This window comes from Macaca fascicularis, chromosome 10 (genome assembly GCF_037993035.2).
Source record: "Macaca fascicularis isolate 582-1 chromosome 10, T2T-MFA8v1.1".
Classification (NCBI taxonomy): Eukaryota; Metazoa; Chordata; class Mammalia; order Primates; family Cercopithecidae; genus Macaca; species Macaca fascicularis.
In genome coordinates, this window is record NC_088384.1 from 94,162,544 (window position 1) to 94,174,941 (window position 12,398).

The following is a 12,398-nucleotide window of genomic DNA, read 5'->3' on the forward strand; positions in this document are numbered from 1 at the left end:
GTTTGCTTTCTTCTGGTTCTTTTAAGATCCTGCTTGGATATTATATTCAGGATACCCATGTTTCCAATCTCCTTTCTTATACCCCATTATTAGGACAGAAAGTCCAACATCTCTGCTTCAACTGTGATGCAGCTTGTCCACAGTAGGAGTAGCCTAATTAACATATACTTTCTGTATGCTTTTTTTTGTGGCCAGTTGATGAACAAAGATAGTTGACCCGTCACTATTGACTAAATTGATGAGGGATATCTTTATGATAAAAGATACCTCCATCCCCAACAAATAGTAAAAAAACTCTCAAGTCTGACAAAGCTGCCAAGTTCATAGGATAGATTTGATTTGAATAGCAATTTAATTAACCAGACTGCAAACTTTTTTTCATGCAAGTGCCTTGTTTTCTTCCCAGTGAGGAGACAGCTGTCCATGTCATTTTTCATTCAATATGTATTGGAGTGCCTTCTATATGCCAAGTATGAATCCAGACACTGGGGGAGCAGCAATGAACAAGGCAGGCGAAGACAAGTAAATGAGCAAGATACTTTCAGAGCAGGATAATACAGACATAGTAAAATAGAGTGATGTTCTAGAGTAGGATCTCTTGCTGGCAGTGTGGTTCAGGAAGGCCTCTAAGGAAATGACATTTGAGGTAATCGTGCGAAGCAGGAGCAGCTATTAAGAAAAACTTAAGGCAGAAATAATCTTGGCCTGCTAAGAGAAACAGAATGAAGGCTGGTGTGGTTAGAACATAGTGTGCAAAGGAAAAGTGGCATCCAGATGAGGTCTGAGAGGTGGACAGGCACCAGTCACGTACACCCTGTGAGACTTGGGAGTTAGGATTTTTTTCTGATGGGATGTCATTGAAGAGTTTTAAGCAGGGGAATGATATATTCCAACATACATTTTTAAAAGATCCCTCTTTAAAAGTGGCTTAGTGTGGAGGGATGGATTGTAAAGGCCAAGGGAGGGGCGGGGACGTGAGTTTGGAGGATATTGCTGTGGTGCAGGCTAGAGGTGACATTGGCTAGGACCCAGAAGCAATGGGAAGATACTAATAGCTTCCATTTATTGAATGCTTCATTCGTGGGAGGATCCCCACCTCTCCAGTGTGAAACTGATAGGATTTATAGGTGTTGAGTGGGAGCTGGTAGTGAAAAGAGAAATCTAAGATGATTTCTAGCTTTTGACGTAAGTGAATGAGTGATGGTGCCCTTTACTGAAGTGAAGATTGGGGAAAAGATTTGGTGGAGGAAATCACGAGTTTTGTTTTGACCAGGCCGAGTATGAGATGGCTAGTGAATATTCCAAGGAGTGATGCCAGATAGGTAGGTGGATAAAATAGTCTGAAGCTCAGTAGAGAATTGATTTCTGGAGACATAAATTTGGGAGTTACCCACATGATGTTTATTTATTGTTGTGGGCCCCAAGACCACTCCCAGGTTTGGTGATTCCCTAGAAGGTCTCACAGGACTCATCATGTAGTCATAGTCATGGCAGTGATTCATTATAGCTAAAGGATCCAAAGCAGCAGCAGCAGAGGGTGATGTGCATGCAGTGCCTGCAGCAGACTGGAGCACTCTAGGTGTAAGCTTCTGAGTCTCCTCTCAGTGCGATTACACAAACACACTTAATTCCTCCAGCACTGAGTTGTGATGTGTATGACGTGTAACCTACCAGGAAAGCTCATTAAAGACTCCGTGCCCAGAGTTTTTATCGGATTGGTCATGTAGACACCCTCTGCCAAAATTCTAGGCTCCCAGAAGTAAATCAGGTGTTCGTTAAGAACTGTATTGCTTGCACAAACAATTTAGGCCCAGTAAACCACCCTTACCAGTTAGGAAATGGTAGGGACACTCTGAAATCCCAAGTTCCCAGACGCTAGCCAAGCACTTCCCTAAGGGTGGCAGTCTGGCCTTCTATGTTAACTCTTTTCTGAACCAGCTTTACATGAGGTACTGTTGGAAGTGTAGGGAATACTTAGAATTCCTGCCCTTAGTAGGCCTACCATAGGCCTGCTGTGCATGGGATAAGACAGAGTTGTACAAATTACCGTGGTTGTACTGAAAAAGTGCCGTAGAACTGTGGAGGAAGAAAAGGCCCCCAAGGCTGGCTTAGCAGGGCCTCAGGTGTCCAGCTGACACGTCAAGCAGCAATTCTGTTTGTGTGTGTCATACACATTTTTCACTCTCAAAGGTCAGTTTTGCTATCTATATTGAAAAATGAAGGGATTGAATTTTAATTAATCAGAATTAAAATACTAAGTGTTCAGTGTAATAAGTTGTGTATGTAATTATTGCCATCTTCCACTTTATTCATAGATTGATGGCAAAGATGGTTTAGTCTTTTTTTCCATTTAAAGATTTCTCAGTTTAGATTGGAGTTATTGTATACTGTATACAGTATACTGAAAATACTGCTCTTTCTGTTATATAATGGCTTTATTACCTTGGTTGTGTCTGATTCCAAATACCAAAGTGACTTCCATTTCACTGGAGCTACTTCCTTCAAAACCTAATCAGTAGAAAGATTTCTTGAATATTTTATTTATAACTTTGAAACTTATCTAGCAAAACCTTGATTTGCCACAATGCTCAAGGAAATATCTGTCCTGGTTAGTTACATTCACTAATTAAACTGGAACCCCCCTTTTGGCCTTTAGTAGTAAAAGCCTTTTGAAAATGTTTTGCGTTTATAACAGGTTTGAACATTTTCCATTGTGCCTGAAACTGTACACAAAACCAGTCTTAGCCTGAATGGAGTCCCAAGTATCCCTAGGAATGGTGGATGGTGTGTGTGTGTTGTGATACCCACCTATTTTTTAACTAAATCCTTGATAAGAATTTATTCTCATGATAATGGTTTCTCCTTGTTTTAAGTGAATAGAGAATCTGCAGCAAACAGATTGTATGTTAAAAGTACCAGCTAGTTCGTTAACTAAGTTCTGATTAGTTGCAATTTGGTTTTATTAATTATAATGACTTTATTTTTCTAAGCTATACACTTGATCACATCAGGGACCTCTCGTTGCCTGCAGGCCACATGCTTTAATATGGCATTCGGGGCTTCCAGATTCTTCTGCCGTTTCCCCACATTCCCCCATATACTTCAGCTACCTGAACTACTCCTTTCCCTTTGCCTTGTTCGATTTTGGCGGTTCTATTTGAAGAAGAGATAGCATGAACAAAGGCACATACATGCACATGAGAGAACAAATTCTGAGTAGCAAATACATACGGGTGGGTGTTGCTGGAATGCAAAGTTCCAGGTCGGGTAGGGAAAGGAGACTAAACAGGTCTGAGGGGTTGCTGAGTCGAGCCCTAGAGGTCAGGACCCAGGCCTTCTTATTCTTTGTATTCTGTAAACCTTCATTGATGGAGCCGAGGAGTGCTTAGTTGATTTCTGACATGACCTTGATACAGTAAGATGATTGTTGAAAGTTGAGTAACTGTATAACTTACTGAAACCCATATACATTTTTTTGAAAAAGATTACAATTTAACAGATATTTATCGTGCTTGTTCAAGGGCATATAGCAATGGGAGAGAATGACAAATCTCCACCCCTGTGGAAATTACGTTCAAATGGAAAGCATGTAAACAAAAAGTAAACTATTGAATATACAACATACCAGAAAAGTTGTATGGAAAAAAATTGAGTAGGGGCAGGGAGTGTCATTTTCAACGTGGAGATTAGGGAATGACATGCCGAAGGTGGTGTGACTAAACATCCGCCTGAAGGAGTAGAAGGATGGAGCTTTGTGGGTGGCCACATGGGGAATGTAGTTTCAGGCAAAGCAAACTTTTCTAGTGCTAAGGCTCTGAGGCCGCGCTAGGGTAGCTGTTGAGGCAGGAGGTTGCAGGATGGGGGTGGGGAAGAGTGGGTAGGAGATGAGGCCAGGGAAATAACAGCTGGGTTGGGAAAGGCCTTGGAGTCTTTATAAGGACTTTTATTCTGAGGGATACTGGGAAGAAATGTTGGCAATTTTGAACAAAGGAGTGACGTGGTCTGCCTTAGTACAGCAGCTAAAATGATATTTTGAAAATTCGAGAGTAGATTGTAAGAGGACAAGGGTGGAAGCGGGGAGACCAGTAATGAGGCTACTGTAGTAGTCCAGGCAAGAGATGATAGTGCCTTGGGCCAGATTGATAGCAGAGGAAAAGATGAGAAGTAACTCATTTCTGGATATATTTTGAAGGTGGAGTAAAAGTGTTTTATCACAAATATCAAGTAATTGGGTCATATTTTTAAGCTTTTTAAACTTAGCAGTAGAAATGTTTTCCTCTTTTTTTTAACCAGACCCTCACTTCTGACTTTAAAAAGTTTAACAAAAAAAGAATTAATTGTTATGTACCCTGATTGAGTCCTTTAGTCAGTGAAATTGACCACCTGTAATTCATAAGAAAGATGCTCTGACCGGGTGAGGCTGAAACCTCCGTTCGCCTTGAGTTTACTAAAGTGTTGTCATGGTTGGGTGTGAATAGAGTTCCCATTTCAGTTGAATTTGGCATGGTTTCTTCTTGAAGTTCCTACTAAAAGCCATTTAACTTAGATACTAAGATGTCGAGGTATCCCTTCTTGTTTAAAGTCATTCAATATAAGATCGTTGCTATTTAAACCCCCTCACAAAACAGAACAATTCACGGTAACAGTGGGTGGTGACTGAATTCCCTTTGCTTTCAGAAAGTCTAACCCAATCTTCTGCTTGCTGTCTGACATTTTATTGCAGGCAATTGGTTCTCAGTGAGTGCTAGTTATGGTCCTTTATGTCCTGTTTCAGGAGTTAACATGTCAAGGGAAAACATTTTACTTCTAATTCATATCCTTTGATATAAATTCTGAAGAACTGCATTATTAAGTGTGTCCTGAGATTATCAGATACCTTTGTGTGAACCTGGACTATGGACTTAGCCCACAATTAAAATGATTATGAAGTGGTTAGAACTGGAATGAGTCTTAACATATACATGTATATGATTGTGTTTATACATGTAGAGGTGTTGGTGTGTTAGGATTGATGGGTTGCAGTGAATTTATTTCCTGTTTTAAACATCTGGTTTTTTAAAATCAGTTTTCTATCTGTAAGAGTTCTGATCCACTTTTAATTTCCAGCAGAATGTCTGGCAGCACATTTTAATTAACATCGTCTTTAAAAAGCAAGCTATCACAATTGATAAGATGGAGTTTTGATAATTTTCTGTCTAAAAATTGGCCATTGACTTTTGGTCTTACTTGATTTCGATTATGGCATGATCCCTCCCACTACAGGAAGAATGTAGTCTGTGGTCAGATTTTGGGTATCCAAGTTTTAGAATATGTACCTTATTCTTTTGCTTTTAAATGTGTAAATCATTTAGTCAGCTGTTGATTTCTTTTTTTTTTTTTTTTTTTAGTAGATCTGTCCTAATTAAAAACAAAATCTTAAGCTTATATATATCTTTTCATCTTTTCTGGGCAGAGAGGCAGATGAAGGCTGTAAAAAACCTTTAGAAAGATTGCTGAACATCTGGCAAGAACGAAGTGTGTATGGCGGCGAGTTCATACAGCAGCTGAAGCTGTCTATGGAGGACTCCAAGAGCCCTCCCCCCAAAGGTAGAAACATCACCACATGTTTACAGCTCTTGGTCTTTGCCTACTTTCGAATCACATATGAAAAGCTGCAGTGGGGTTTGCTGTGAACCACCAGCGATTTTATGATTCTTCAGAGAGATGATCATGAACGATGGTGAGAATTTATGTAGTGCTCACAGCGTGTAAGCCTGGTTCTAGTATTCATGATGTTCATCCTCTCACACCCTGACTTTTGCTCTCTGTTCTCCTTGGCTTGCTTCTGTCTTTCAGAGACTTTCCTTGCACGGGGAAAGGAACAATGAAGTTATTCAGAGTTGTGGTGAACTAGGAAGTAGCCTGGACTAAGATTTTGTCCTTGCTCTGCCATTAACTACAATAGGACCTTGGATAAGTTTCTTAGCTTTTTAAGAACTTGGTTTAATTAAATGTAGATGTGCGTTTGAAACATATCCTTATGATTGTCAGCATGGTGTCTGTCTAAAATTGATTGATTGTTTGTTTTGGAGACAGAGTCTCACCCTGTCATCCAGGCTGGAGTGCAGTGGTGTGATCTTGGCTCACTGCAACATCTGCTTCCTGGGTTCAAGCCATTCTCCTGCCTCAGCCTCCCTTGTAGCTGAGATTCAGGCACCCGCCACAACACCCAGCTAGTTTTTGTATTTTTAGTAGAGATGGGGTTTCACCATGTTTGCCAGACTGGTCTCAAATTCCTGGCCTCAAGTGATCTGCCCGCCTCGGCCTCCCAAAGTGCTGGATTACAGGTGTGAGTCACCGCGCCTGGCTGAAAATTGATTTTGATCTTTATTGAACCCAGGGTATCTTTAGGAAGTGCATCTGTGTGTGAATTTTGCAAAGCCCTTAATAAGAGCTTATATTCTTTTTCTTTTTTCTTTTTTTTGCTCTGTCGCCCAGGCTGGAGTGCAGTGGGGTGGTCTCGGCTCACTGCAACCTCCACCTCCTGGATTCAAGCAGTTCTTTGCCTCAGCCTGCTGAGTAGCTGGGATTACAGGCACCTGCCACCATGCCCAGCTAATTTTTGTATTTTTGATAGAGACAGGCTTTCACCATCTTGGCCAGGCTGGTCTTGAACTCCTGACCTCGTGGTCCATCTGTCTCGGCCTTCCAAAGTGCTGGGATTACAGGCATGAGCCACCGCACCCGGCCTATTTTTTTCTTTAAAGAGTAAGATCACGTGGTGTTTAGTTGCTTGGCTTCTGGTTAGTTGTGGTTTAATTCTAGTTGGCATGACATGTTTCTAAGCTACAGGTCTGGTCTGCCTGCATACATACTTGTTTCCTGGAGGATCAAGTCCAAGTACTGATAGTATTGAAGATCCTTTGTATCTGAAGTAGCCTGTTTTTCCAGATTCTTCTCCTGCCGCTTCCTCACTTACACTGTATTCTTTGGCCAAACTGAATTGTCGACAGTTTCCCCTCTGGATGCTCTGTTGGCACTGCTTCCTTTGCATCTGCTGTTACCTCTGCTTGATGTCCTTCTACTGCTTTCACTGTGTGGTGAACTCATTCTCCAAGAATGCAACTCTCATTCTGACATCTTCCTTGGCTTGTCAGGGCTCATGTGGTCATTCCCTCCTTGTTCTCTGGTACTTTGTACATGGATCTGCTATAGAACCTAGTCACGATTAGCATGTGTGACAGTATCCTTCACTGAGCAACCATTTTGTGTACCCTTGGTGATCCTTTCCAGGTCTGAAATTATTTGCATTTTACAGTGGGTAACTTTCCTGTGAAACCAAAGGTTAGAGGCTTTCTGTGAATGACATAAGTGCTTTCAGACTGCAGGTCATTGTTGTTTTACTTGGTTTACATGTTGCTAGAAGATAATTTTAGGATCACTCAGGTAGGTAGGTAGCTTCTGAAAAGCAAGATGCTTCCTGCTTTGGATTCTGGTGTTTGTATTGTGTCCTTCGGAGGTCTTCAGTACAGCTTTGGGGAATTGCTCAGCATTCTTTACTCTGCCTTAGAGTTCATTGGTAAACAGTGCTGATTTTTAAAAACACCTTTGGGCAAGTAGGAGAGCCTTGAAAGAGGATGTTTGAAGCTAATGTTGAATTTCAATTTAATGTACATTTGCTGGACACACACTTTGAGTAAACAGCTATACTAGATGCTATAGGAAAGAGGGAGAGAAGAGTGAGGAATAGTTTTGCATTCTGGGAATGTGTGGAATTTGTGGCAGTGATAGTATTGGAAATAGCTTCGTTGGGTTTCTGATTTTTTTTTTGAGAGTCTAGACAGACATTAACAATAACAGAGGCAGTTTCCTCTAGGTAGAGGATAATGCTGATCTAAAGATAATTTCTCTTTCTCTATTCTATAAAGATGAAAACACACATCAAAAGATTTCAGCATATGTGTTAGTCCCAGCCGACTCACTCTGTCTTCACTCTCTTCTCTGGACCTGAGTTATCAGAATATTTTACCAGAGTCCTTTCAAATATTGATGAGTTCTCGAGAAGTTTATTTCCAGATTTGAGTAGTCCTTTTATATTCCAGCTTTGATTCATGGGTAATTCTTTGTCTTCAGGCAACTTCATAAAGTTTACCTCTGAAATAAAAATTTTTCTGTGGAACTTTGACAGTTCTTACAACATTGGAGAATGCATGAGCTTGGGAATTCTGTTGTAGAACTGGGTATTAAGTTTATAAACCTGTCTCTCGAGGTGTTCTAAAGGTGTCTCAACGTCACACTGTACCCCATAAATATATACAATTATTATTTGTCAGTTAAAAACAAAATTTTTAGAGTAAGAAAAGGAGAGAAGTTCTCTACTCTTGAGAATACTCAAGGTGTTGCTTGACTGAGTGGAACTTTTTTATTTGAGCCACATGTGACTCATGTAGTATATGGTTGTTGGAGGATTTAGAGAGAGAGGGTAGATACAAAGGAACTAGCATTTATTGAGCATCCGTTATGTACCAGCCTCTGCTGGTTACTTTTCACGTTAATTTGTTTTAGATCCTTATAACTACTCTGTGAATTTGGTACTATTTTCATACTTTAGATGAGGACACTGGCTCAAAAAGGTATAGTAATTTTATTCCGAGAGAAATAATTGATAAGTGGTGAATTCCCAGGCCTATGTGACTTTAAAGCTCATATTCTTCACACTGTCGTATTTCCTGAAAGCACATGATTTCAATATAGACTTGAATTTTGATAGGAATTTGTGAGTAGGTTACCCAGCTTTCCTGGATCTTAATATAGTTTAGCTATTCAGGCTTCCACAGTATGAATCCTAGCTGTCATTCTTTTTCTTTTTTTTTTGGAGACGAATTCTCGTTCTGTCGCCCAGGCTGGAGTGCAACCTCGGCTCATCGCAACCTCTGCCTCCTGGGTTCAAGTGATTCTCCTGCCTCAGCCTTCCAAGTAGCTGGGATTACAGCCATGTGCCATCACGCCTGGCTAATTTTGTATTTTTGGTAGAGACGGGGTTTCTCCATGTTGGTCAGGCTGGTCCTGAACTCCCAACCTCAGGTGATCCGCCCACCTCGACCTCCCAGAGTGCCAGGATTACAGGCGTGAGCCACTGCACCTGTCCCCTAGCTGTCATTTCTAAAGTTCTGTGACCTTGGCCATGGCATTTGATCTCTCTGAAGCTCAGATCCTCACTGTACAATGTGGCTATTAATGGTAATACCTTATAGGGTTATGATAAGGATTACTTGAGATAATGCAGGTCAGATATTATCAGTGGGGTGATGATACGAGTTTTGTTTGCCCTGCCAGTGCCCCGCCAGTTCTAGTATCTAATATGCTGAGTTTCTATATATGAACTGGTAGCAAAAATAAGAAGAGGTTTTTAATATTTTCAGTCCCCCAGACTTTGTGCAAGGCTGGAGAACATGTTAGCTAAGAGTATGAGTTCTAGGCACAACTTCCCTGGGTTTATGCCTGGATTTGGCTACTCAGTTCAGTGAGATGATAAGGGTAGACAGCTGGTAGAACTGTGCCTCAAGTGTTAGACCTTTATTTGTTGCAGATTCTTTTCTTTCCACAAGTAAAGTTTAATGTGCCTTATTAAAATGTCCTTTATTATGCAGGGATGGAGCAAAGAATGAGGGAGCTGTTGCAAACAATATTTCCTTATCCTTTTCTCATTATAAAAGTAATGTAAAATACATAGGTGTGTTTTTTGTTATTGTTGTTAACTAGTAAATTGAAGCAGTGGGAGTAGAGAAGGAACAAAAAAGCCTGTAACTGATTGTAGTCGATTAGTTGTAAACACCGCTGCATTCAGACAGGGTGTTTTGATTTGTTTTTTAAATCACAGAAAATTTCAAGTGGATCCTCTAGAAGATCCAGCTTTACGGTAGATGGCTACATATTATAATGTGATTTGGGAGCCTGCAGGCCAGCTTTTTGCCTTAAGATTAGTTTCACAGTCTGCCACAGTGTCTGAAATTCTCCCACAATCAGGTTGTAAGAGGCATACTCTAAACCCTTAGGTAACGAGGATTACTTAAGGTTAGCTGAGTACAAGGCCTGCTGGAGACACAGGGACAGGTTGGAGGGTAGAATAGAAGGTACCCAGTATGAGGACAGAAGGACTTTGGCTACCCCCCGGTTTGTCCTGCCTGTAAACAGAGTGGTCAAGTGAGTAAAAAAGGGAGTGTAAATGTATACCGTGGTAGAAGCTGAATTGATAGTGGAAGGCTTACCTTGAATTCAGATGTAGAAATGGGACTGATAAATATTCTAGTTTTTAAAATAATTTTAATTTTTAAAACAATGGATAACTTTTGCAAAGGAAACCTGGAAATCCTAAGTTATTTTTAATGGCTGTCTGACTAGACTGACAATACTGGGCACCATAACTGCTGACTTCGTAGCAGCGATAGTCATTTCTGGCCTAGCACTAGCGTTTTCCAAGCTCTGTGACTCCTCCCTTCAAGCGGTTTCAAACTCTGACCTGTCAGCCCTTTCCTAGGTACTGTAGGGATGTAGAGGAATAAGACACTAAGTGCTCCTGTCAGAGAAGAACGCTTGCCAGTGGCCAGAGTAGCAAGGCCAGGTGCTTTAAGAGAGGCCCAAGAGCTGTGGGAGTTGGAGACCATTGCCATCATTAGGCTTTGATCTTAGGAGGAACCTGTAAAATCATTAGAAGCCCCTTAAGGTTTATGAATAAGGACACGATGGAGTGGGCACTCCACTTTAGGAAGATTAATTTAAAAATAGAATACAGTCTTCCATATTTACAGGTTCCACATCTACAAATGCAACCAACTGCATTTTGAATTTATGTTGGGGAAAAATAATACATATTTTAAAAACGAAACTGTGACAATTATTTACCAATGTACCATGTACATTGTATTAGGTACTGTAATCTAGACATAAAATATATTGGAGGATGTGTGCGTAAGTTATATGTAAATACTATGCCATTTTGTAATGAGATCTTCAGTATCCCTAGATTTTGGTCTCCATGGCGGTCCTGGAACCAATCCCCCATGGATACTGAGGGACAACTGTATAGTCTAACTTGGGAAAGGGGCAACTAGAGGTGGGGAGACAGTGGTCTCAACCAGCTGTGACAAAGGACAGATTGCTGGTAAGAGGCTGTGTAGGGGAAGGAGGAGAGAGAAGGGAGTATGTAAGGCATCCTTCTGAGGTATGGAACCTGCTAGAAATTGGGACCTTGGGATAGATTCTAATGGTTTCTAAGGCCTTGTACCTGGAAGACGGGACAGTGAAAGTGTTTGTAATGGAAATAGGTAGCTCAGGGAATGAGGAGCCCTGTGGGGGAAATGATTAGTAATTCATGTCCAGAAATCTTAGGTTTGTAGCACCAATAGGTCCTCCAAATGGAAAGAGGAGGAAACTGGAAAAGTAGGATAACAGTTAACACCTATTGTATCCTCTGCCATCAGGATGGCAAAGGACATAAGTGGTCCTAAAATGATTTCTTATTTTAAGTCTTGTAATGCTGTTCGTGAGCAGCAATGTGAAGTGGCAAAGAGAACTCCAGGTAAGGAGGCTTTGATCTGTAGCACCCAGATTTACACTAACAAACTCTCTGACTTTGGGCAAACTGCAACTTGTGGACCTAGATATTTTCATGAAAATTTGAGTTGGGGGAAACAAAGGCATAGGTCTAAGTCCTCCCAGTGCCAAAATTCAGGAATTCTAAGTGTCTTGAGGTAGTGTTTGGTTTTTATATGTAATAATTTCTGTGTGAGAGTTTGAAAACGGAAGGATTTCAAGTTTTATAATTTTTTTCTGCTTTCTTTGGTGTATCTAATAGTTACTTACTGAGCACTCCTCTAGGTGCTTGAAAGCAAACACAACAGTATAAAAATTTTGAAGTTTGTACTTAGCTTCTAATGGCCACTCCTTCCATGTGACCGTTTTGATGCCATAGTGGCTAAATGTCTGCATGGGTCATAGCACACATTAATTAGGCAGCTGCTATGTACAAAGTACTGTTAGGTGTTTCTTATGTAAATTATATCCTAATAAGATTTTTCATATTAAAAATATAGCAATCTTTGCTTTGCATAGTAGTGCAGGACTATAACGATTACTGTGCAGGCTGAACCCAGGCAAAGCAATCTTTATAATCAGTGGGGAAAATTATGATTGTTCTGTGACTTTTACAATTTTTTTGTCAAAGAATTAAGAACTCCCTGTTGATTCCAAATGTATAGGGAAACAAAAGAGATAGTAAACTAATAGTTATTTAATATGCTGTAACAACAAATTAGAAACATTGAGAATTCAAGTGTGTTTTCTTTGTAACAAACTTATCAAGAGTAGTTTGAACAAGGGTTGCCTTCTGGTATAATTTATATATATATACAGAGCAAACA

General features: G+C 40.4%; 1 protein-coding gene across 7 annotated transcripts in view; it reads left to right on the forward strand.

The window, feature by feature from the left end:
- RPRD1B (regulation of nuclear pre-mRNA domain containing 1B) overlaps window positions 1–12,398 on the forward strand; it is a 93,039-nt gene that overhangs the window by 8,775 nt on the left and 71,866 nt on the right. For 3 of the 7 annotated variants that reach the window (XM_045362964.3, XM_005568974.4, XM_045362965.2), the window contains exon 3: window positions 5,453–5,586. The exons of 3 other annotated variants lie outside the window; for them this stretch is intronic. In XM_045362964.3, coding sequence (XP_045218899.1) covers window positions 5,453–5,586 — 134 coding nt within the window. Of the gene's footprint in view, window positions 1–5,452; window positions 5,720–12,398 lie in introns of all 7 variants that reach the window. One more of the 7 variants, XM_074005301.1, reaches the window with a different exon arrangement.